This window comes from Megalopta genalis, chromosome 2 (assembly GCF_051020955.1).
Source record: "Megalopta genalis isolate 19385.01 chromosome 2, iyMegGena1_principal, whole genome shotgun sequence".
In the NCBI taxonomy this organism is placed as follows: domain Eukaryota; kingdom Metazoa; phylum Arthropoda; class Insecta; order Hymenoptera; family Halictidae; genus Megalopta; species Megalopta genalis.
The window spans coordinates 29798669-29825671 of record NC_135014.1 but is presented as its reverse complement, the minus strand read 5'-3'; the positions used below and the strand labels follow the sequence as shown (position 1 = coordinate 29825671).

At 45.3% G+C, this 27003-nt stretch overlaps 1 protein-coding gene across 3 annotated transcripts in view; it reads left to right on the top strand.

Moving 5' to 3' along the window:
* The window catches only part of Pkc53E (Protein C kinase 53E), a 66018-nt gene extending 39217 nt beyond the window's left edge, over positions 1-26801 (top strand). Inside the window, exons 4-13 of one of the 3 annotated variants that reach the window (XM_033486810.2) lie at positions 3634-3742; positions 11349-11477; positions 14242-14395; positions 15514-15742; positions 15818-15949; positions 16838-17103; positions 17178-17379; positions 17457-17645; positions 17965-18105; positions 18517-26801. In XM_033486810.2, coding sequence (XP_033342701.1) covers positions 3634-3742; positions 11349-11477; positions 14242-14395; positions 15514-15742; positions 15818-15949; positions 16838-17103; positions 17178-17379; positions 17457-17645; positions 17965-18105; positions 18517-18669 — 1704 coding nt within the window. In that variant the 3' untranslated portion in view covers positions 18670-26801. The remainder of the gene's footprint in view (positions 1-3633; positions 3743-11348; positions 11478-14241; positions 14396-15513; positions 15743-15817; positions 15950-16837; positions 17104-17177; positions 17380-17456; positions 17646-17964; positions 18106-18516) is intronic. The other 2 variants (XM_033486809.2, XM_033486808.2) reach the window with 2 other exon arrangements.
* Positions 26802-27003: the final 202 nt, after the last annotated feature.

The following is a 27003-nucleotide window of genomic DNA, read 5'->3' as shown; positions in this document are numbered from 1 at the left end:
CTCTCGCCGTTTTCCCTTTCGCGGTCTCGCGCAGGCACGGGCTCCAGATTGGCCCCAGGGGCGCCGGTCGGCGGCTTTCTCTTTCCCTCGATATGCATAAACGATGCCGGGGCAGGAAACAAAAGTTCATCCGCTCCGGGCCACTGTCCTCGCTCCGAAAACTGTCGACGAGCCCCCGCCCATTCGGCGCAATCACCGCCGTGAAACGACGACGGAGTGGGGAAAGAAACGGCTACGCGGGAATTGCTCCGAGTGGGCGTGGCCTAGTGGCCCGCGCGGCAGTCTAGGCCCATGCTTGCTCCGGACCGTCTCTGTTCCCGTCGCTCTTTCTGTCTGTTCGATGGAAACGATCGATTTGAGAATATCCATCGATATCGATCGAATGAAAAAAAGATCACGCACACAATTGTTCCTGGTTTCTCATGCGTGCGCGCGCGAGACGTTTCCCCTCGCACTCGTTGTTCGGACTTGTTTGTGTTCCGCGGCTGCCCGTGCACAGACGCACTTTTTCGTTGGTGTATACACGCGCGCGCGTGTTTGTGTGTGCGTATGCGTGTGTGTACGTGTGTGTGTCGGTGTTGCCGCACGCGCGCGACCCGCGTTCTCCGGCTTGGCGAAGCTTGAGGAGTCACTCTCGTCGATCCGATCGCGGTCTAGATCGCGATCATCGAGTCTCTAGAATCCGGGCACGTCTCGCGATCGATTGCATTTCGAATGGAGAGCGGGCATGGACCATGTTTTCGCTCCTGGGACCGTTCAGTGGCCCCTGAAGAGCACAGCCGCGTCCGTCGTGGCGACTTCAGGGCGGCTCTGCGGGGTTTGCGGGTTTGTGGTCCTCGAACTTTGTCGACTCACGGATCCTTCGTAATCGTGAATTCATTGTCAGTCCGTTGCATCCTCAGAAATTTCTTTTTTATCGTTATATCCTTTTCTTTTAATCGACTGTCTGCGGTTAAACGTTTCAACTCCGTTGCGTTCTTTGGATCCGTTCGATCCTTTTTTACGAGTCAGAGAATTTCACGAGTGATTTACGAAACTCGAATCTTGCGCGTTCATCTTAGATCTAAATTTGATTTTTTCGCTACATGAAAATCCGAGAGTGTAAGCGTAGACATACCAGAGACGTTCGCTCTCTTGAAGTATCGTGCTCGCAATATAACAAGACTAACAGGACTGCTGATAATCGTGGCAATTTCGTCAATTGCGAATCTCTTGCTTTGTATGATCTGTATCGTTCGTCAATATCCCGTGCCGAAATTCTATATAAACGGAGCAACGATTTCCGAGGTTATATCATTTTATGTTTTATTTGCAGCGTTCGTTACTACTTCACGAATAAATACGTTCCAGCGTGTTGGCAGCTGACCCGGGAAAGTTGTCCGAGTGCAAATGCTTGGAAGGAACAGAAGTTCACCAAAAATCGATTCTCTTCTGATATAACGATCGTAACCCTTTCCGCTCTGGTAACACCGAGGCGTCGCTAAAAATTGTACATCAGGCACCAAAATCATCCTTGCAGAGTTCGTCTACATTTAAGAGACTGTTGCACGAGTCGCAGGATTCGATTTCGAATGGAAATATTTAATAAATTCGATCTAATAAAATGGAAATGCACCGTAGAAAACAGAAAAAGCTGTTTCGGATTTCGAGTTTAAATGACTTCGAGTGCAAAGGGTTGATATGTTGAGAGTAACGCAATATAGTGATCGTCGATTCTTCCAACGTTTTCGCTGTTTCCTGTTTTACCCGTCGATATTTATCACGGATCCATAAAAAACCGCGGTTTAATGATCATCGCGCAATTCTTCCTACTAACAGACTCATCTCATTGGACTAACCGTTGTACACGGTATCTCAAAATTACTGTACAAGCGAGAAATGAGAGATTCCTGAGATCATTTGAAGCAACTTTTTCCTTTGCGAAAATGCGATCCGCGGCTTCGTTTACGAGTTATTAACGAAAAACGGGGGCCAATGAGTGGCGAGCTCGGCTGGCGCGAGGCGGGCCGAGTGAACCGGGCGGAACCGGGCGGAGCTGGGCTTCGCGCGCTCGTTGGCTCGACCGCCTCGCGCCAGCCGATCTCGCCTCTCATTGGCCGCCGTTTTTCCTCGATAACTCGTAAACGACGCCTCGGAGAACATTTTCGTAAAGGAGAAAGTTGCTTCGAACGACCTCAGGAATCTGTACAATAATTTCGGGAAACCCTGTAATCTGTCCGCGTATTTCGTACGGAAGAACTTCGCCGTTCCGTGGCTCCTTTTTTCCGCGAAAAGTCGGCGTTGCCTCGAGGCATCCTCGTAGCCCTGTTCGAGGACCACGGTTCTGTCTCGCCGTAGATCTCGCTCGCGAGATTCTCGAAGTATCCTCGATTCGGTAGCCCGTACCGCAGCCAGTCCCAGAGGGAAATCCGTGGCCATGCCCGGCGTCGGATCGCGACGGTACCGAAGGGTTAGCCGGGCGAAAGCACGCATCGATCAGCTTGCCGGGATAGAAAGGGAGAGCTTGGACGACCGGAACGATCCTCCGATGATCTCGGACACTGTAAATAGTCGTTGTTCCACGTTCTCTGTACAGTTGTGTTTCTTGCGCTCTGTGTCCCTTCGCTTCTACCAGCCTGTCGGCGACACTTTCTCCACCCCGACCCCACACCCCCCTCCGCACTGTGTTTACCGTCTCTCTACCGTTTTCTTTTATCTTTTTTCTTTGCCTCGCATCGCGCGTCGCGACGAAACGCGTCCGTCGTCCCCCCTCTCCCCCCCCTGTACGTCGACCGAGCGAAAAGGTTTTACCCGCGAACGACGACGAATGAGACGAGCCGGGAATTCTCGCGGGGCATTCTTCTCCACGATCGAGAGGATCCTCCTCTGTGTGCCGCGGACCGGAGAGAAAGAGGGAGCAAACAACAAACCGGCGGAAACGACCGCCGGAAAAAATGTCGCGCCGCGGAAACGAGCTTAATGCTCGGACGGAACACGAAGTTTCCGTTTTCTCTATCTGTCTATCTATCTTTCTTTGCCTCTCTCTCTCTCTCTCTCTCTCTCTCTCTCTCACTCTTTCTCTCTGCGTCTGTCTGTCTTTCTCTCTCTCTCTCTCTCTGACTGTGTCCTCTGTGCTCTTTCTGGACTGTCGCGCGAAGAGAAGCAACGAGTCGAGACGCCCCGAGGGTATCTTTATCGACGCTCGAGAAAGCGAAATCGTCCCCTGGTCTTCGCAAGGCATCCACGATGCCGATTACGTCGCCTCCCACGGTCCCCCGTGGATTTTCCCGTGGATATTTCATCGTTGATTTCCAACCGTGGACTTTCATCGTCGCTTTTATCCATCATGGATTTCATTCCGACGAGCTTAGGCACCCAGTCGCGTGTGGACAGTGGCCTCTCGGTGGTGTCCGGTGCTTTTCCGCACCGGAAGGAGAGGACTCTCGCTCTCGTCCCCCCACCCTGTTTCACACTGTCTCTCCGTCTATTTTCGCTCACCCTCACTCTCTCTTTCTCTGTCTGTCTGTCTGTGTCACACTCTCTCTCTCTCTCTCTCTCTCCTCTCTCTGTCTCTGTCTTTTACTCTCGCTCATACCCAGGATCGGACCAGAATGAAGGATCGGGTGTCCCTGGACCCCTGTTTTGTGTTCCCAGATGAGCACCGCACACAAATGGGAGGTTTTCACGTACCTGACGCCGACCTTCTGCGACCACTGCGGCTCGATGCTTCACGGTATCGCGCATCAGGGACTTAAATGTTCAGGTAGCTAACACATATTGACCAAAAAAAAAAAGAAAAGAACAGTCGGCGAGAAAAGAAACGCGGCGTTACAGCCGATAACGATACAAAGCTCGCAACGATTCCGCGTCGCGCATCGCGTCGCGTCCTCTTCGAGTCCTCGTCGCGTCCTCCTCGACGTCCTCGTCGAGTCCTCAAGTCCGAGGCTGTCTCCGGCCTCCGAACGTCTCGGCAACGCCTGCTCCGCGAACCAACGCGACTATTCAGTCTCCATCCCGAGGTAGTCCAGCATCTCTCGAGCCAGCAAGTATAACACCATATACTTGGCGAATACCATCGAATTCTCGTCGCACCCGTTCCAACGGTGTTTCTCGGACCCTTGCCCCGTAATCTTTCGCCCTTGCCCCTTGAGAACCATGAAACGGTTCGTTACGCCCGACCGTGTATGCAGTAAGTAGAACACCGTGAAATCTCCGCATCGGTTCGGGGAAAAGGGTTAGACGCGGTCGGCTTCCGGCGCGTCCCTCTAGCCGCGTGTACCGCGTGTGCTGACCAGAGCTGTTGATCTACAAGATACCCAAAGAGAGTCCTGAACAAACACGAAATCACCCGGATCGCCGTCCGGTCACCCGAAACCGCCGAGGCCGTGCAGAGCCACGGCCGAATCCCAAATTCCAAACAAATCGGACACGCTGACCGCACGCCGCTTCCGGGGCCGCGGTTTCGCCCGTCGTTTTCTGCAATTAATTTACGACGATACGACGACACGATCGATTCTCCCCGATCGTCGATCGGCTTCCAGATGAAAATGGACAATTTGGGGGGGAAGGGTGGGGGCATGATTTTTCGAGAATCGCGGCTCGTTTTTAGGGTGATAGATAAGCGGCGATCTTCCGTTCCCGAATTGTCCGTTTCTCGTTTACAAACCGCGAGGGACGATTGGAAAGAATAATACCGTAGTTGGATTTTTATTAGCACGGCTCTGGCGATTGCTGTCGTATAAAGCCAGACACGGTGTCACATTTTTATTTGCAGCGATATTCGCGTCGCGTGCGCCAAACGCGTGCCGAGCATTAAATATGATTGATGCGCGTGCCTTTGTAAGAACGATAACGCTAGAATTCACTCTGTGAAATTTTTATCACGTTGAACGCTCGAATTGAGGAATATCATTGGATCGATTCCAGTGGGGAAAGTCTTCATAGTACCAACAATTTTCAAAGGAAACATGTGAAACCGATCGCTTTGATCGCTACAGTGCATTGTTTGGTATAATATATAATTGATATTAAAATTATAATACATGATAATATTAAATTAATATACATTATAATGTAATTACACACAATATTATATATACTATAATATAATTATATAATATTATACATACTATAATATAATTACATAATACATGATATAATATATTATATAATCTTTATTACAGTGTAATTATATAACATATAATATGTAATATAGTGTAATTATATATTATATAATTTTTATTACAGTGTAATTATATAATATATAATATATAATATAGTGTAATTATATGTATTTTATATAATATATATTATAGTGTAATTATATGTATGTATATTATACAGGGTTTGCCACAATTATTTTAACAGCCGAAAATGAGGGGTAGCTGAGGTCATTTGAAGTCACTTTTTCCTTTGCGAAAATGCGATCTGCGGCTTTGTTTGTGAGTTATCAAAGGAAAACACTGACCAATGAGAGGTGACGGCGCAAAGTTCGAGAGCCCGTATAACCTTGATATAACCTTGATAAGTTAAGGTTATGCGAAGGTCATGTCAAGGACATGTCAAGGTTATGTCAAGGTTATGTCAAGGTCAACATATGAAGTTTTTAAGATATGTCAAGGTTATGATATTTTATGATATTTATGATATTTTAATGTAAATAATTCCGTGTCCGAGCACAGTTCAACGAATGATTCGCAAAGCTAATTTAATAAATAATAATCGTGTTAAAGGACGTAAGGGATATATGTTTGTTAGAGAAATACGAAGAATATTATCAATAACCTTGACATGTCTTAAAAATTTCATATGTTGACCTTGACATAACCTTGACATGACCTTGGCATGACCCTGACACGACCCTGACACGACCTTCACATAACCTTAACTTATCAAGGTTATATCAAGGTTATGCGGACTCTCGAACTTTGCGCCGTCACCTCTCATTGGTCAGTGTTCAGATCGCATTTTCGCAAAGGAAAAAGTGACTTCAAATGACCTCGGCTACCCCTCATTTTCGGCTGTTAGAATAATTGTGGAACACCCTGTATAATATATAATATAGCGTAATTATATGCATATTATATAATATGTATTATAGTGTAATTATATAATATTATATTATATATATTATAGTGTTATTATTATATAATATATATAATATATAATAATAACATTAATATATAATATATTATATAATATTATATTATATATATTATAGTGTAATTATATAATATTATATTATATATATTATAGTGTGTAATTATACAATATTATATAATAATATTAAAATGAATATAATAATCAATTGCTGCACCAAAGCGTGTCGGTTCCCGATCGTTCGAAATCGTCTCGTAATTTAGTTGCAAAACGACGTTACTTGCAGATACATCTGATAAGGGTGGAACGTATCGGTTTCGCACGGATCGATTTGAAAATATATCAGTTCGAACGACGGAAACGTAAAAGTCTCGGACCGGCCGTCCGGCCGGCCGGTTGGGTGGCTGACGGTTTACCCGGCGTTAACCGGTAGCCTCCCCCTCCCCCCCGCGACCATAATCTCGCGTCACGAACATATGTCACGTATCGTCGCGTGCTCACGTCACTTGGTTTCTATCCTTTTCGCTCCTCGCTTCTACTCACCGTCGCCTCTCTCTTCATCGTATTCTATGGCACGTTTTCTTTCCGAGCTCGCCGCCTTGTACATAAGAAAGTATAGTATATGATATTGTATATTATACCTATCTGCTGTTGTACATACGAGAATACGATACGTACCCCGCGAGTCTACGTTCTTCTTTTACTTGGATATATCTCTCTATATGGTCATCCTATATATATAGTATTATATACATATTATATATTGTATATATATATCTATATACATATATCGTACACAATTGTTCTCTATCGTGCATGCCACTCGTAGTTGTACACACGTCTATGTGTATCCCTGTATGTGTAATAACGTAGTTCCCCAACCAACGACGAGTACACGCGAGCGCAGTGTACTCGACCCGCTCGACGGTCGCGCGAGATTCCGGTTCCGCGACTGTCGGGTTCGCCGACATTTTTTTCTACGCCGTTTTTTCGAAAAAAAAAACCCGAGATGTCACGAAGCACATCTCGTCGCAGAGATCTCTGTCGTTCCACGAAGCCTTTTTTTGTCTTGACAATTTTATACGGCTGCGTGTACGGTAAATTCTCCCTAATTAGCGCGCACAGATTGCGCACGAAAATGTACGATTTCAGAAGAATAGGTAAACTACCCGAAGCCTCTAGGCCTGTTTTTATAGTTACCGATTGTTAACAATTATAGAAACGAGGGTCAAGGCTCGAATAATGAAGGCTCCTCTTCTCCGAAATCGTTCATTTTTGTGTACAATCTAAGGGTCAATTAGGGAGAATTTACTGCACCTTGAAGATCTCTTGCCGCGGAGATCTCCGACGTATCAGCTCGTCGAACTTTTTTCAGCAATTTCAGCTGAAAAATTATCGCCTACCGGTGCAGCGATCTCTGTCGTACCTGCTTCTTGATTTTTTTTAAGCTGTTTTACCAATTGCAATGTATTTTGAGGATCTCCTGCTGCAGAGTTCTCTGTCGCAACCGCGCCACGAAGTTTTTGACGATTTTTCTCGACGGCAGATACCTCGAGGTTGTTTTGATACGGAGATCTCTGTCGTACCTGGTTCTCGAATTTTTTTCAGCAATTTTAGCCTGAAAATTATAGCTCGAGGATCTCCGGATGCAGAGATCTCTGTCGTACCCGGTTCTCGAATTTTGTTTTCAGCAATTTTAACTCGAAAATTATAGCTCGAGGATCTTCGGATCCAGAGATCTCTGTTGTACCCGGTTCTCGAATTTTTTCAGCAATTTTAACTCGAAAATTATAGCTCGAGGATCTCCTGATTCAGAGATCTCTGTTCTACCCGGTCCCCGAATTTTTTCAGCAATTTTAGCTCGAAAATTATAGCTCGAGGATATATGGATGCAGAGATCTCTGTCGTACGCGGTCCCCGAATTTTTTTCAGCAATTTTAGCTCGAAAATTATAGCTCGAGGATATATGGATGCAGAGATCTCTGTCGTACGCGGTCCCCGAATTTTTTTCAGCAATTTTAGCTCGAAAATTATAGCTCGAGGATATATGGATGCAGAGATCTCTGTCGTACGCGGTCCCCGAATTTTTTTTAGCAATTTTAGCTCGAAAATTGTAGCTCCAGGATTTCCGGATGCAGAGATCTCTGTCGAACCCAGTCCCTGAATTTTGTTTTCAGCAATTTTAGCTCGAAAATTGTAGTTCCAGGATTTCCGGATGCAGAGATCTCTGTCGAACCCAGTCCCTGAATTTTGTTTTCAGCAATTTTAGCTCGAAAATTACAGCTCGAGGATCCTCGGTTGCAGAGATCTCTGTTCTACCCGGTCCCCGAATTTTTTCAGCATTTTTAGCTCGAAAATTACAGCTCGAGGATATATGGATGCAGAGATCTCTGTTCTACCCGGTCCCCGAATTTTGTTTTCAGCAATTTTAGCTCGAAAATTATAGCTCGAGGATCTATGGATGCAGAGATCTCTATTGTACCCGGTTCTCGAATTTTGTTTTCAGCAATTTCAGCTCGAAAATTACAGCTCGAGGATCTATGGATGCAGAGATCTCTGTCGTACGCGGTCCCCGAATTTTTTTTAGCAATTTTAGCTCGAAAATTATAGCTCGAGGATCTCCGGATGCAGAGATCTACGTCGCAACCGTTGCTAAAAATTTTCCAGCAACTCGAGCCGACGATCGGGTCGCAAAAGCTGCGCACGCCACGTTACTCGATCCGCACCCGCTGTCGTAGATATATTCGGACTTGCATCGTAAATCCGCGCCACGAACACCCTTCGCAGTTCACGCGGGTGCCCGCCATTTTCGTTTCTCGGTCCCGATGCGCCCCCGCGAGTCCTGTCGGCGAAGTCGAAGTCGCGATCAACCCTTCGCTGACGCGAATTTCTCGGAAGAGAAGAACATTTAGCTAACACAAGCTAAGATCATTAAGATCATTTTCCGCGAGAATGCTGGATTTTCTCTCGTAGGCCTGACACGCTAAGATTGTTCCTTAAAAATCGCGCAACTTCGAATCGGCGTGATTTAGGGATTCAAGATCGGGAAGTTGAAATTAGGCTCGCGGATTTTCGGAGTAAATTAACGCAGAAGATCATTTCTTTTCTCAACAAATTTCGATAAGTGACAAATTATAATTGGATTATTTCTGTTGCCTTTTTTCTTTCGATGTTTCGTGTTTCGTCTGTTCGTTGTCATCGTAAACGCATAAAATCGACAGTATGATTACAGTTCACACAGATTTCTTCTTCAATTGCTATTTTGCTCGATTAATTTGCAACGCGATTTTCTTTGGAAGAGCGAGCGAATGTACACGTATAATTCTCCCTAATTGACCAACCAAAAATAATTATTATATACATATATTTTTCTTATATATAATTGTATTATATTATAATTTTACATTATTATAATAAATGTATAATAAATGTACATTATTATAGTACATATATTATTGTTACATATAATATTAAAACTAATTGTGCACAAAAATGGACAATTTGGGAAGGGAAGGTACGATTATAAATAACTTTACGGCTCGTTTTTGTAGTTGACAATCGGTAACAAAAGAAGAAACGAGCCGCGAGGCTCGAATAATCGTATCTCCTCTTCCCAAATTGTCCATTTTTGTGCACAATTACTTTTAATATTATATATAATAACAATGTATCTATAACAATGCACAATTATAATATTAATATATATAATATAATACATAATATATATATATATATATTATTATATAATTATTATATAATTATATTATATAATTCTTCTTCTCTAATTGCCCATTTTTGTGCACAACATGAGCGTCAATTGGGGAGAATTTATGGAAAAATGTACTATCGATTTTTGTACAGACTATGCCAGACCTCTTAGGCCTGTTAGGCCAGCGTATCCGCGATTAGGCCATCGTTGGAATTATTTCCCGATCTGGCCATTGAGTCGCGACAGTACTCGCGGGTGCATTGGGACCCAGCGTCGTTTCGCATACGCGCGGGTAAACGAACGTTCCGGTTCGCGGATCGATCGCAGCTCGTCTCGAATCTTTTCTTGGCTCGTTCGACCGAGCATGTACCGGAGGGTGTCATCGACCGACCCGCCGGCCAAAGCTTGTTTCGCGGGCCGAGCGTCGCCGCGGACGGTCGATAATTCCTAGCCGTGGTTTCGCCAATTTTTCCGCTTGTTCGCGCCCGAAACCACGCACATTTACCGTTTCGCGAAGGTTCACGGTCGTCGTATCTCCGCGCGTATGCGTTCACCGACTGCGGCCGCCCTTCGCCTCGATGCATCCCTCCGCGCCAGAGATCGCCGACAACGAAAACGCTATGCTTTTTAACGATAGCGCAGGGTCTCTCGTGACCCAAGCGAGATAGTAAATTCTTCCTGATAAAATGAGCCCCAAGGTTGTGCCAAGGTTATGTCAATAATTATTATTATTATTTGTATATAATATATTTATATGATATATATATTAATTATATTTATTATATATATACAAATATAATTATATATAACTATATAATATAATATAATAGTTATATAAAATTTAGTAATAATTATATAATTATATGTAACTATATAATATAATATAATAATAATAATATATTAATAATAATATAATTATATATAACTATATAGTATAATATAATAGTTATATATAATTTAATAATAATAATATATAATAATTATATATAATTATATTTATATAATATAGTAATAATAATAATTATTATTATCCATAATCATAACCTTCTCTTCCCAAATACAGTAATGTCTCCCTTACTGACGCTCAGATTGTCCATTTTTGTGGTCAATCTGGGCGTCAATTAGAGAGACATTACCGTAGTCTATTTTTGTGCACAATCTGAGCGTCCCACCGGGGACAATTTACTCCCCCGTTTTATCGCGTATTTTCAGCTCGTTGCACTGGACGTTTTCGCGCAACGTCCAGTCGATCGCTATAAATTCGCAACGACGATCAATCGTGTTCAGCCGCGATGATCGCGAAGAGATCGCGCGAACGGCGGCCGCGGTCCCGGCGACATAGACGCGCCAAAAAAAAAAGCATCGCACACCCACCCCCGCGCGCTGTTCTGCATCCATCCCGCTGCTCGAAACGTTCGAATGTTGCGAAAGTGCAGTAAAAGAAAGTTGAACGAAAAACACAACGCGGCAAACGAACGAGAGGTTGCCGGTCGCCTGGCTGCGTGACGCCAGCGGGAGCGTCGAACGACTCCGATAACTGATCGTTGATCTGATGACGCAGCATGCGACATGAACGTACACAAGAGGTGCGAGGAGAGCGTGCCGAACCTGTGCGGATGCGACCACACCGAAAGACGCGGTCGTATCAACTTGAACATCAACTGTTCCGGGAACAAGCTCACCGTGGAGGGTAAGTCTCGTCACCTAAGTCGCTTCCCCTCCCCCCCTCGTCATTGGGGATCCGCCGCCAGCCTAATTTTTCGGAAGGGGATGCCGCGTCGATCTGTCCGACCAGTTAGTCCCGTTCTATTTAAGGCTGATCTTCGATTCGAATGGTACATCCGAGGTCGATGCAGCAGACTCGGAAGACGCACGTCACGTATCAGAGGGATATACTTGGGTGTCCCAAGATTATTGTGCGAGCGAGAAATAAGGGGTTCCTCAGGTCATTTGGAGTAACTTTTTCCTTTGCGAAAATGCAATCCGCGGCACCGTTTACGAGTTATTAACGAAAAACAGGGGCCAATGAGCGGTGAGCTCGACTGACGCGAGGCGGGCCGAGTGAACTGGGCGGAGCTGACCTAAGCGCGCTCGTTGGCTCGGCCGCCTCGCGCCTCCTGAGCTCGCCTCTCATTGGTCACTGTTTTTCGTTAATAACTCGTTAACGACGCCTCGGAGAACATTTTCGTAAAGGAAAAAGTTGCTTCGAATGATCCCAGGAACCTCTCATTTCCCGCTTGTGCAATATTTTCGGGACATTCTGTACATATATATAAATATGTACAGTATAAATATATATGAACAAATAATATCATTGGGAACGACTTGTAGTTTTCAATCGTGAATTAAGGACTGTGAATAAAGACTCGAAAATTATAAAATCATCGCCGTTAAATAATCGCGTTAAAAGAATAAACGTGTTCCGTTTGAAGGCGTGTTTGACTCAGTCTTGCGGGTCGCTGTACTTGATCGGAGTGCCGTAGCGAATCCGTGTTGATTTACACGATAAGCCATGCGGATTGTCTTAGATTGAACTGTTTAGACGCGAAACGCAAGTCAGTCAGAGCGGCAGAGAATTCTATCGATGTTGTACGATCTGCTGCAACTACGCGTATAGAGCGTGATCAATGAAAACGAATCGCTAAATGGAAACGATTGGCGATAGCCTGGCTATCGGTTGTGAAATAAATCTGGATCGGAAAAGCTGCCGATTGTTAAATCATTAATAGCCGGTTTACATTCACCGAATCGTCCGGATAGACAAACTATAATCCAGGGGTGGCCAAAATAACGGCTGGTCGACGGCGAAACTATTTCTAGTCGCCCGGCTATCTCGTGTTGTCGATTTAAAATTAAAAATTTATTTTAAAGCTTATTTTAAATTTAAACACATTTTTGGCTTCAAATTGTTACTTTTCTCGCGATCACTTGACACTCAGCCAACCGAATGGGGAGATCTCCCCGTTTTAAATTCGGTCGGTTGATGGCCGAATATGGATGATCGATGAAAAATTAAGAATGATCGCTTAAGTTTATTCTGATTTGCAAGAGGCACGACTGCTGAAGAGATAATTAGTGGCATATATTATAAGATCGCTTCGTAATTTTTGCTCGATTGAATGAAACATTTTAATATTATATGAACGATTTTTGAGGTTTCTAGCGCGGTCGTAGAAGTGTTAACCCTTTGCACTCGAAGCCAAATTAACGGAAAATTTAATATAGTATTTCCGACCCACTTGTGTATTCCCATTTTATATAACCTAATGCATTTTATGCAATATGAAATTGAACTTTGCGATTGATGCGACAGTTATCGGTTCAACAGTTCTTCGAATATGAACAAACTCGATGAATAAAATTATTTTGAAACGTGACATAACAATTTCTAATGCCGCCTTGGAACTTCCATTCGAGTGGAAAGGGTTAATGCATACGATGTTGCTCTACCGGCGTCTATAATTTTCAAAAAACAGGTCGCCGATAGCGATGAAAAGTTTGGCCACCCCTGCCACAGACTGCGGCATTGTACGCGAAATGAGTTAAAACAGATCCCGCGTATTTGTTCCCGCCAGAAATCCATAAAATCCCGATTTTACAGATCACAGTGCGTCCAAGCGTCCTCCGAGTGGGGTCTACGCCAATTTATATTTTTCCGATAATTCTATCGGTTACAATTTCGATAATTCCTTCTGCCCATAGCCGTCTCTCTCTCTCTCTCTCTCTCTTTCTCTCTCTCTCCCTCTCTTTCTCTCTCTGTCTCTCTCACTCTGTCTCTCCCTCTCTCTCGTCCCCTCGCTCTATGTTCTTCCATTTTATTTGTCCGGAGAGCTTTTCCGCCGCGATAAACCGATCGCAATCACGGTTATCCGACCGAATAGAATCCGTCGGAGCCCGGAACGCCGGGGACAATAGGGTCTCCTCTTCCGAAAAGCGAATCAAAGGGGCGGGAAGGATCGGGACGAACGGGCGGATCGGCCGCGCCGAAAAAAAAGTAAAAAAGAACGCGTAACCGTGAGGCCAGATCCGTTTGATTATTACGGTCCGCGTAATAATCCCGTCGGGTCCGCGGCAATCGTTATTAAAAATATCTCCGGAGAGATCGATTTATTGACTAGGGTCTCTCTCTCTCTCTCTTCTCCCGTCAAACGTTTTTCAAGTGGCTCGGAGAGAGAAGATTATCTCGTGGAACAGGGCCTCGAGGAAAGCGAGATCTTTATTATTAGACCGTTATTATCGGCTGGAAAAGGCGGTTCTTTCGATTCCGCAAGGTCGGAACGTTGAAACGAAACGGTATTAAAATCGATCGTTCCGCGTGTTCGGCTCGCCGTTCGTCCTCGATCCGACGCGAACCAAGGCTGGCCGTGGATCCTCCTCTCCGGAGGATCCTCTCTCGGTGATCGCTCCGCGAGGACCCGGAATGATCCGATCGCGGGATCGGGAACCGATTGCAGTGAATCAGGGCCGGAACTTGATCCCGATGGACCCGAACGGCCTGTCGGATCCCTACGTGAAGCTGAAGCTGATCCCGGATTCGGACAACGTGAAGAAAAAGACCAAGACGATCAAATCGTCGCTGAACCCGGAATGGAACGAGACGCTCGTTTTGTGAGTTCCCCCCTTTCTCTTCCGATTCCAGAACTGAATTGTTTAACGCTAAACTAACACTAACGCGGTCGAAGTGACCGCTTTCTTGTTTCTTTAATTCTGCAAAGTTCCGAGACTCTTTCGTCGAAAACGCTTGAACAAGTGATATTATTGGAGCAAGTTTTATAATAAAAACTTTACAGATTCTAAATAAATTGGGTCTTCTCACTTTTGCGAAGCAGTACATGCCAGTTAGTATTACTGCTTGGTAGGTTTTGTGTTAACCAGTTAGCTGTGGCGTCTAGTTTTCATAGCGCGCGCCAATGTGTGCCGCGAGAATCAAGCGACGACGAACACAGCAAGGGCAAGTTAAAAAGATCGCTGTTCAAATTTCGGATCGAAAAGGCGGTTTTATTTAACATAAAATCAACAATTTCATCACCTTTGTCACCAATTATTTTATCACCAATTTATTCGCTTAACATTATCGTACACTGCGTACATAATAAACGAAAAATCGCAGGGAAAATCGAACACTTGTAAAAGTTGAACATTCTAATTGCAGTTGTAAAACGTTATTCGGCAATTAAATTCTTCCTGGTAAAAGGAGCCGCGAGGTTGTGCCAAGGTTATGTCAATAAATATTATTATTATTTATATGTAATATATTTATATGATATATATATATATATATTTATATATATATATATATATATATATACAAATATAATTATACATAATTATATTTATATAATGTAGTAATAATAATTATTCATAGTCGTACCTCCTCTTCCCAAATACAGTAATGTCTCCCTTACTGACGCTCAGATTGTCCACTAAAATGGATAATTTGGGAAGAGGAGATACGATTATTCGAGCCGTGCGGTTTATTTGTATAGTTATAAATTCTCCAGAATTATAAAAACGTGCCGCAAGGTTCGAATAATCGTATTTTCCCAAATTGTCCATTTTAGTGGACAATCTGAGCGTCAGTAAGGAAGACATTACTATACTCGTCAAACACAGCTGGTTATAATAATATATATAATAATATATATATATATATATAATATACTGTATGGTATATAATAATATATTGGTTAATAACAATATACTGACTGGTGGTTCACACGTTTCAGCGACATGAAGCCGGAGGACAAGGACCGGCGGCTGCTGATCGAGGTCTGGGATTGGGACCGAACGTCCAGGAACGACTTCATGGGCTCCCTTTCGTTCGGCATCTCGGAGCTGATGAAGGCTCCGGCGAGCGGATGGTTCAAGCTGCTCACCCAGGAGGAGGGCGACTTCTACAACGTGCCGGTCCCGGAGGAAGGCGTCGATCTCGCCGAGCTCAAAGTCAAGATGCGAGTAAGCCCACCTCCGTTCTAATCGGCGATCGGGCCAGCCTTCATTTTGGAGCCTCAACTGTGTTTTTCCTCCTAGAAGACATCGGTCACGAAGAAAGCCCAGAGCACCCAGGACAAAGAGGTGCCGCACAACATGGGCAAGAGCGACTTGATCAGGGCGAGCGACTTCAACTTCCTCATGGTGCTCGGCAAGGGCAGCTTCGGCAAAGTCAGTCGCTTCTCGATGGCTATGTATTTCGTTCGCGCGCGCGCGCGCGAGCACCAGCCTCTTCGGTGTCTAAATGGGATCGAATTCAATACGTTCTCCAGCGTTCTCCCGCTTCTTTCACTGGATTCCTCGATTGAGGATCGAGTGCTCTCAGACACCGGAGCACTGGAAACACAATCTTGGACAAATACATATATCTCGGACAGCTTTTCTAACGTGATTGCTTCGAGAACACTGAGCCTGCCGGGATGTGCGACATGCGTCGCTTTATAAAAGTTACTAGAACGAATCCGTTTAGATATCTTGCTGTTTTTTGTATAACGCGCGATTGGAACATTCTTTATCATTTTAATAATTTCGAGAGAAACGTTGTAGATTCGGTAATTTTAATCGACGTGGTAAGTTCAGTGTTCGAGGCGGAGCAACAGAGTTGATAAACGAAACCTTTCTTCGATGTAATAGAAAAATACCGAGAATATTATCACAAATTCTCTCTAATTGTCCCGCAGCATGTACTGTAAATTTTCCACAATTTTCCTTCAGCTTGTAAATGGACAATTCGGAAAGAGAGGCACGATTATTAGAGCCTCGGCGCTCATTTTTACAGTTTACAATTGTAAAAACCAGATGCAAGGCTCGAATAATCGTATCTCCACTTTCTATACTGTCTACGTTTGTTTGCAAGCGGAAGAAAAATTCAGGAGAATTTACTGTAAACGGTAATGAACAATTTGGACAATTATGGACAATTATTCGAGAGGCTCGTTTTTATAGTCGCCAATTATCAACAACTATAAAAACGAGCCGAGGCGCTCAAATAATCCTCTCCGATCGAAGAGAATTTACTGCACCCCGTTTGGTCCTTCAAGGTCGTTCTCGCGGTTTCAGGTGTTGCTGGCGGAGCGAAAGGGTACCGACGAGCTGTACGCAATCAAGATCTTGAAGAAGGACATCATCATCCAGGACGAAGACGTGGAGTGCGCGATGGTCGAGAAACGGGTACTGGCGTTGTCCAGCAAGCCGCCATTCCTGGTGCAGCTGCACTCCTGCTTCCAGACCATGGACCGACTGTATTTCGTGATGGAGTACGTGAACGGGGGAGATCTGATGTACCAGATACAGCAGTGCGGCAAGTTCAAGGAACCGGTGGCCGTGTAAGCGCCTAACATTCTAGCATCTCTTCGAGATATCCGATAAAACAGATTAACGTACGTTCGCGTTTGCGCAGATTCTACGCGTCCGAGATCGCGATCGGCCTGTTCTATCTTCACGGACGCGGCATCATCTACCGGGACCTGAAGCTCGACAACGTTTTGCTGGACCAGGACGGGCACATCAAGATCGCGGACTTCGGGATGTGCAAGGAGGGCATCAGCGGCGACAAAACCACCAAAACCTTCTGCGGAACGCCCGACTACATCGCCCCCGAAGTCGGTGGCTTTGTCAACCGATCTGCCAGCTTCTTGTTAATCGATATAATTCGCCTAACTAAGTCCTTCTTCCGCAGATCATCCTTTACCAGCCGTATGGAAAGTCGGTCGACTGGTGGGCGTACGGAGTGTTGCTCTACGAGATGCTGGTCGGACAGCCGCCCTTTGACGGCGAAGACGAGGACGAGCTGTTCGACGCGATCAAAGATCACAACGTCAGCTACCCGAAGAGCCTCACCAAGGAGGCCAGGGAAATTTGTAAAGCGGTAAGAGTACCGTAACTTCTCCTCGTAACCCGTTGCAAACCATAATTTCCCAACGTGGGTGCTCGGACGATCACTGGCTACGGGCGAACTTTCCAAGATCAAAAAATTATAGAAATGGAGATGCCGAAGGAGATGCTGGAGGGGATGCTAAAGGGGATGCTGTACTTAGACCCTGAAGAGAGAGGGAGGGAGAGAGAGAGCCACGAGCCAAAGAGCTTTGGGAAACTATGGTAGAAATGTAGAAATGTAGAAACTATATAGATTGCATCGTCGCCGTTCGATTCTTGAGACAACGTAATGATACCTTGTCGCTGTTCAGTTCCTCACGAAGAATCCGGTGAAGAGACTGGGCTGCGGGTTCCGAGGGGAGGAGGACGTGCGCAGCCACGCGTTCTTCCGGCACATCGACTGGGTGAGGATCGAGAACCGCGAGGTGCAGCCGCCGTTCAAGCCAAAGATTGTGAGTACCGACGAAGAGAACCGACATCACCTTACACCTTGACCGACACGCCTCTACCATCAGAAAAATCTCGTACAATTAGAGTATTGAGTTTGATTAAAACTGGAAAGTTAATTTGTACGACTTCGTCACTTTCAACACTCTTGATAAACTAAGGAAGATATAATAGATTAACGTACAAATCAGTGTTCAAATCTAAGCAAATAATTGTGTCATCCACATGCGAGCGAGTCTAGAACTATAGAACTATATAACTATAGAACTATAGATATAGTATATACTATAGAACTATATAACTATATAACTATATAACTATATAACTATAGATATAGTATATACTATAGTTATAGATATACTATATACTATAGTCATGCATATACCATATACTATAACGGCGTCGCCCGATTTCAGAAACACCGCAAGGACGTGAACAACTTCGACAAACAGTTCACATCGGAGAAGACGGACCTGACGCCCACGGACAAGCTGTTCATGATGAATCTGGACCAGACGGAGTTCATGGGCTTCTCGTTCCTGAACCCGGAGTACGTGCAGCACGTCTAAACGGATAGGAGGACCGTTCTCTCCTCGTTAGTCGCAAACCTCTCGTCGCCGCGTCTCTCCCCGCCATTACCCCGGGGTTCATCTTCCTTCTTGCTACTCAGGGCTTTCACCGTCGTCTTCTATCCCCCTCCAACTCTTTCCCTCTCATCGTTTTCCCGTTCCTTGTCCCTCGTCCCCCATCCTTCACCCCCCCCCCCCTCCCCTCTTTCCGAAGACGATTCTCTCCCCAGTCGTTCCAGGTTTTTTGGAAACGAAAAGCAGTTTCATCGGATCTCGAACGTAGAGCCCGTCGTAGGCGACGGGTGTTGCAATCAGGATCCTCGAGGTCCGAGTTCCCTATTCTTCCCCTAACAAAAGTCGATGGACTCGGCGAACTAGAACAAGATTTGAATAATCGCGACAGGAGATCTCACTCTCTCTCTATTTTTCTGTCTCTGTTCTTTCTATTTCTCTCTCTCTCTCTCTCTCTCTCTCTCTTTCTCTCACCCATTCTCTCTATCTGTTTCGCGATCTTTCTCTCTTTCTATCCCTCTCGCGATTAGAGCCGGGACGGGAACATTTCCTAACCGCTGTTCTCGATCTCCGTGCATACCTGTTATTATTATGATATCGTATACATTTACTTCGGTAGTTTCTACTGTCGCCTTCCAGAGAGTATAAATATATATAAAAATATATATATATATATAAATATATGAATATAATGTATATCGAACGAACGAACGGACGAATATATTGTTATGTACAGGACCCGGTGGGGCGAGTGGCGGAACCGGAAGTGTTTCCGCGCGGAATGAAATCCGATTTTCCATTCACGGTTTGTCCCGCGGAGAAATTCCTCGCTCGGGTTCTGCCAATCGATCCGTCGTGCCCTGTATACACGCGTGTACATTATGTGTATAGAGAACATGGTTGCACGAGACCCGCGTTGTCCTGTGTCACCGAAATTTCTATCGATATTTCGTTAACGTTGCACTACTCACGACGATCCTAAGTCGGACCTAGTACAATACAGACAAGGTGTACGCGACAGCCACACCAGAATCTCGCCGGCTCGACGCTGAAACAACCACGAACCCTTCAACCGGGGATTCCTGGATTCTGTTGGTTTCTTGTTAATTCGACGCTCGTTTTGGCTTATCTCGCTCTCCCTGAAAACAACAATGTTCCAATGCTTTGTCGTCGTGCTACTTCGATTTTTATTATTTTGTATTCGACGGTGACACGAGCATTCGTCATTTTTTTTTATCTTCTTAGTCACGGTGTACATTTCGTTTTTAATATTTCGATCGAGCACCTCCTGCCAGGGGTAGTATTTATAATTTTCACTCGGTTCAAGGGTCAACGGCTGCTCGCAGGCCGTCCTACCAAGTTGCGCCGCGTTCGATTATTCGCGGGAAGACAAGCAACGTGCAATAAAACTAATTGTATTTGTTGCCAGCGAGAGACGTCGGCTTCAAAGATTTGTTTCGTGGTCGAGATTGGTTCGCCCACCGACCACGATTATCTTCCTCCACCTCTCGTTTGCATATCTCGACGATAGGAATTGTAAATTGAAACGAAGCGTCGCCGTGCAACGCGTAAATGAACTCCGCTCTCAAAAGTTAAATCGCTCGTCTCGATCCCTTGATTTCGGTCGTCGGGGGATCGGAAATTTTCTTCGCGGAGGAGAGAAAAAAAGAAACGCGTTTCTCTCTCTCTCTCTCTCTCCCGAAGCGACGATAATATTCCGGGAGTTTCGTTTCGCTTCGTTTGCGCGACCGTTCGGGACAATCGGAATGTTTACGAAGATGCTCGTTGCGTCGACTCGTTGGACGGTCGTTGCGGCTAATTGGCCGCGGCGGAAGTTTACCGCGAAGATAATAACAACGGATTACGCTCGTCCGTTCGTCCATTTCGACGTTGTCCGCCTTTACTTTCAGCTGTTCGTCATCACCGATCACGATTACCCTTTCGTTTGAAACAATGTCGTTCGAAAGGTCTCCCTACTTTTCATCACTCTCTCTCTCCTCTCTCTCTCTCTCTCATCTCTCTCTCTCTCATCTCTCTCTCTCTCTCTCGCTCTTTTTCACTCACTCATTCACTCGATCACTCACTCTCGCTCCTTCTCTCTTTCTCTCTCGAGTTCGTTCAAAAACGTTGAAAAGAAAAAAAAAGCAAAAAACAGTATTTCCTACAAGAGTTCGTCTCGTGCCTGAAAACCCTCGCATCCAGTGATACACGTCTTTCTATCGAACGATCGAGGACGAGAACGATACGGGGACGAACCGAGAGCCATCGAGAGTCCGAGGAGGCATCCGTAGGTGGGAAAAGCGCAGAAGAAAACCGATTCCGCGGGATCGTTTTCCTCCTCGAACGCTTATCTTTGATTGCGGACCAGCTGCGAGGGCAGATCGACCGTCGCGCGAGTCATCCTGCAATGAAATGTTAACGAGCCCGTTGTCTAACTCTTTCTCCGCATTCGAACATCGAAATTCTCTGCTATCGACTAACAATAAACACTGTCGTCGGCATTATCCAATATCGAATAACTCGGTCGACGCCAGGGACTTTTCGAATTTCGACATTTCTTTCCGGCTCGTTGTTGTCGCTAGACTGCGGATCCCTGTGCGAAAATTGTCTACGTCGATTAGGAGAAACGAAAGAGCGTATTTCTTCCGTTTAATAGTTCTAACAAATTCAAAATACTGTAACAACATTGTCAACACTAAACCTACCATGCCGATTACAATGACTGCTTTCACATTTGTTCTCTGTTCAAATTGATGAAATTATAAAGGCTCCTTTCCGAGCACATATTATGATAAAAATAGCTGATAAAAATAGAAGTCTAAATGAATTCAGTCTTGTAACTGTTCTAAAACAACGCGCGGCAGGCATCTTTGGTGCTCGGTAGGTTTAGCGTTCAATTCGTCCGGCGACTTCGGTGCTGTTTCACCGAGTTTCGCCATAAACGCGCGAACTCCTATTGTGCGCGCGTTCCGATTCGCTTCGAACGGGTTAACAGTTTAATGAGCCGGACGGTGAACTCGTTAACGAAGCTTGCGTCAGAGCAGCACGACCTTGCGGCCCCGCGAGCCGCAGCCCGAAAATGACGCGGAACGACGGCCGATCTGCGCGAGCGGCCGGTCCGCGGCTCGCTCCTAGGCGATCGGTCAATCATTTTGAAATCTCGATCGACAAACCCGCGACTATCTCGTCGCGCGAACGTAGAGGTAGACGATCAGCCCCGTCGGCTCCGACGGACGCGTTCCTTTTTAACGGCGCTCGTCGAGCACGGCGACGGCGAACCTGGTCGAAAGGTAGCGGTAGAGAAAGACACTAACTCGGAGTCTCGAGACGAAACTTCCGCGAGGACTCACCCCGCGATTTAGGATCGACGATCTCGCACGGGCAGCTCGCGCCCTTCTCTCCCCTCGACCTCCACCCCCCTCGAGCACCGTGAACTCGCGTCGCATCGTCGATTCGTTCCTTTCATAGAGTTCTCTCGATTCTGTCTCTCGCGACACTCGTTGCCTCGCCCGATCAGAGAGAATCGCGCGGATACACGCTGATTAGCCGGCGCGGAACGGTCTAGAACAGGGGTCGCGATCCGGACCGTCTCGCCGGCCGCCCCCGCTGTCTCTCAACCGACCTTACTATTATATAGAACACGTATATCAGACGCGCGCAGCTCATGTAACGCTTTGACGCTTCATAAAAAGCGACATAGAATTGTTATCGATATTATCGTTGCTCACCGATCGATCCTTCTCGGCCGCTTCTCGGGCCAAACGGAGCGGGGGTCTGCTTCGGTCGCGGGTTAGGAACGCGCGGACGTGTCGCAGCACTTGCGAGAAAACTATGCTGGTAACGTTGATCCGCAACGGTTGGATCAAATTACGGAACGGATCGTTTTTGCGTTTGTCGTTCGATTACTCGAAAGCTTCGACGTTTCAATCAGTTGTATAGGGATTTGATTATTGGATGTAGAGTTGCGTTGAAATTGTTACATTTTTATAGCGTTTTCTAATTTATAGTCTCGAGTAGTTACGGTAAAGAAATTTATATTGTATTTTGGTTGGTTTAAGAGTTAGTGGTAATGTCGGCTGAATTTTAAGCGGATCGTTAGAATTAGCATTGTAAAATTTAGCATTGTAAAAAAAAAGAATTAGGTATCGAGAAGTTGTAAAATTGTATTGAAGTAGAGTTTGCGTTTTATAGGTGTTTCGTTTAGAATTCAGTTTTGTTTCAATACATTGAACGGGGATTTGTTTATCGGATGTAAAAACGCATTGAAATTGTTAAATGTTTATAGTCTCTTCTAATTTACAGTCTTAAATAGTTACAGTAAAGATATTCATTGTATTTTGGTTTAAACATTAGGGGTAATGTCAGCTGGATGGTTAAAATTAGCATTTAACGTTTAGATATTGAGAAGTTGTAGAATTGTAAGGTTTTATTCACAAAAGATTGAATTAGAGTTTATATTTTATAGATATTTTGCCTCAGTAAGTTGTATAGGGATTTGCTTATTGGATGTAAAATCCCACTGAAATCGTTAAATATTTATAGTCTCTTCTAATTTATAATCTTAAATAGTTACAGAAAAGAAATTCATTGTATTTCGGTCGGTTTAAAAATTAGGAGTAATATCAACTGAATTTAAGCGGATGGTTAAAATTAGCATAGTAAATTTAAGACGTAGATATTGAGAAATTATAAAATTGTAAGGTTTTATCCGCAAAAAATTAGATCAGACTTTACGTTTTATAGGCACTTCGTTTAAAAATTTAATTTTGTTTAAATAAGTTGAACGAGGATCTGCGTATTGCACGGTAAAATTGCATTGAAATTGTTAAATCGTTACAGTCTTTTCTAATTAACAGTTTCAAATAATTAAATAATCTCACACGTTCGTTTCGAGGCTCTCGACGAATCCGTACGTTTCGCAATGAAACGCGACCGTGAAACGCGATAATTTTCTCGCGGTTGCTGCGACGAACCGAAACGAGTAAGCGTGAAACGGTGTCCGTAACTAGACTGCGGCAATTATCGATTAGCGCGACGGCTCTTCCAAACGTCGACGTAGAAAATTGCTTGAGATAATAGACAACCGAGGCTTCTACGTTCTTTGGAACACGACGAGGCCTCCAGTAGGGCAACTCGATTTTCGTTCAATTTCTATTCGTATAGAGTGCTATACGCAGTCTAGTCGTACCGTACGCGAAAGAAAGAATCGGACAGTGCGATATCGACGCGATCGTTCGCCCCCTGATCTAGGCAATTCCGTCGCCGGCCAGAGAATGTTTGCGTGAAGCGCGGTGCACACGTGCACTCGGTGCATCTACTTTCGAACCTCTCTCTCTCTCTCTCTTTCTCTCTCACTTGCTCACACTTGGTCACCGAATGAATCTCTGTTTCTCTCGACCAGCCCGCCAGCCCCCTCTACTCCTCTACCCCCCCCCCCAAAAAAAGGTGGAAAGAACACGAGTTCGCGAGTTTCGGAACAAGTCGAAAATCGAACATATTTAATTACGTCTTATTAAGCGTGTTCCAATAAATAAGTATATCGTAACGTAGTTCTCGCCCCCTTTATTCAACGGGTGATTCCAATCTCGTTCTTCGATCGGCCCGGGCCTTACGTAGCCTCGGCGATGTTTCCTTGCCGCCCGAAACCCGATCGCGGGACGCCGCGTGCCGGTCCTCAACCCCCCACCCCGCGGTCGTTCGATCTCGGTGCGTCGGCGCAGCCCCGATCCGATCGTCGACGGGCGCGCGACACCGCCGCGCGCGCTACTACACGTCGGATCCGTTAAAAAATGAACCGCGCGCGCGCGCGCTCCCTCGCGACTCAGGCGAGCCGGCCTGAACCACGCGTGGTTCGCGCTCGAGAGGAATAAAATAGAAGGGCATCGAGAGCGATCTCTCTCTCTCTCTCGCGCAGGTACTAAATATTCCGCCGCGAGGCTACGCAACCCGAGCTCGAGAATCTATTTTTGTACGAAAAGCCGAGCGGAAAGAAAAGCAACCCAAAAAAATGTAAAAGGAAATAATCACGATTACGATGATGAGACAAATGAGAAAAGCGGGTAAACTTAAAAATACTCGATATAGAATTTGCCGCGACGCGACACCGCGACGGCGATCCCTCTTTTAGCCACTGCGTAAACGCGTGTACCGTGAGCTCTCCCTAATTCACGCCCGGGATTGTCCACGGTAATGGGCAATTCTGGGAAGAGGTGGTGCGATTATAAATAATAATAATTATTATTATATATATTATATGAGTATAATTATATAATTATATATACTTATATTTATATATATAATATAATATTTATATTATATGTAATACAATATAATATATTATTAATATATTATTATATTATATATAATATTATTATTATATATATTATTAAATATATTATATATTAGATATAAATAAAAATAATTATTGACCCAACCAACAATAAAAATGAGCCACGAGGTTATTTATAGACGCGCCAGCTCTTCCCAAATTGTCCATTATCGTTTCCAAGCCGAGCGTCAATCAGGGAGAACTTACTATACCGATCTCGCGGTCCTTGGCGACCATTAGCGATCGAGATTATAGTCAACGAGTCCGATCGGCTCGGCGATTGCCCGTGTTCCGGGACGAACAGCTCGCAAAGTCCGTTCACGCTGCGATCGAAAATTGTCGTAATTGCCGAACCGTGTTCACGCATGAACCGCATGGTGAACGCATATTACCGTGCATAAAAAAAAAATGAGGATGAGGCATTTTTAATTCCACCGTGGCCCAAAGAATTAAATTAGAACTCTCGCGCATTGTTTCGACCGTGAGCGCGACGCTTCTGCCAAAAGAAACGATTCGCAGAGCAACGTACACGCGGCCCGGTAATTACCGATTGCCAGCAGAAGCAACGAACGAACCGCGCGAGCTGTTCGAAGGTGTTTGGCGAACACCGATGATGACCGCAGGTTTTCTCATGGCGATGGGGAACTCGATGGAAACATCGTGCGACGATCGGAGCCGGACTCGTTTCTCTGCAGAGAAACTTTTAGAAATGTTCACACACGCCCACTTTCCCCGTCGAGTATTCTCTCGTTTTCCTTTCGTTCTCCCGTTTCCTGCCCTTGTTTCTCGTTGCCGTATCTCGGCCGTTTCCCTACCGGAAGGTGAGGGTCGCGGAGAACGGTACACCGCCGTCGTGCAAAACGCGGCCTTCCGGCGCCGTTCCGACGGGCAGGCGGATTAGCAGGAACCATCGATCGAAAATACAATTGTCGTCGGCTGTGAAACGCGCGGAGCTTAATTATTCCGGCGGAATCGGAATTATTCGGTTAAATTATTCTCAAACGCGCTGCAATAAATTCTCTCTAATTGTCGCTCGCAAAAGCGGGCAATTTGGAGAGAGGGGACACGGTTATTCGAGCCTAGCGGCCCGTGTTTACAGTCGCCGACTGTCAACGGCCATAAAAACGAGCCGCAACGCTCGACGAAGCCTATCCCCTCCCCTTCCGAGTTGTCCGCTTCGTCTCCAAGCCGAGCGTCGCTCAGGAAGAATTTACCGTAATCGCGTTGCCATCGTCGAAAATTCATTCGGACGACGCGAAAACAATCCGAAAGAAGAGAGCCTCTTTAAACGCTCGGTTCTTTGTTAATATGCCCGCCTGCTCGTGTCCGACACGGTGCCGGAAAATTGTTTCGTTTTTTCCACGATTTCGCAGACGTTCGAGGGTCGGATTTTGATCGCGAACAAGTTCCGAATCGATGTTACCGGAACGCCGGGGAACCTCGTCCCTTCGACGAACTTGTTCCGCCTGAAACGATCGCGGAACGCGTGCCTGGAAAGCACGCGGTTCGCCGGCTGGTAAACAAGCGTCGCGTGTAGAAACAGGGTGTGCTGCTATAATCGATTGAAACACACACAGACGGAGAGGAGAAATAATATGCGCAAGAGACATTCGACGGAATCTGTGAAATCTGACCCGCGTAGCTCCCATTCACTCTCGAAACTGTAATCGAAGTCTGTTGTTCTTTCGACTACACGTCGCATGACTATACACGTTCACACTTACACCCATATTTTTAAGATGTTTTTGTGCATTTATAATGTCGTAATAAAAGTTTCGAATCGTGTCACGAATGTGATTCCGTGTTCTTACTGATTACAGCCGTCGGAAGCCATCGAGAATCCGAAAGGGAAAGCAGAGGAGATAATTCTCACAATTTTTCAATTTCTGCTTGGTTATCGTTATTGTTTTTAAATTGCATCGACGCTGTCGTGAAGTACATTCTCTCAGCTTTAATTCGAGCCCTCGGAAGTTAAATAATCTCTACGGAAGACC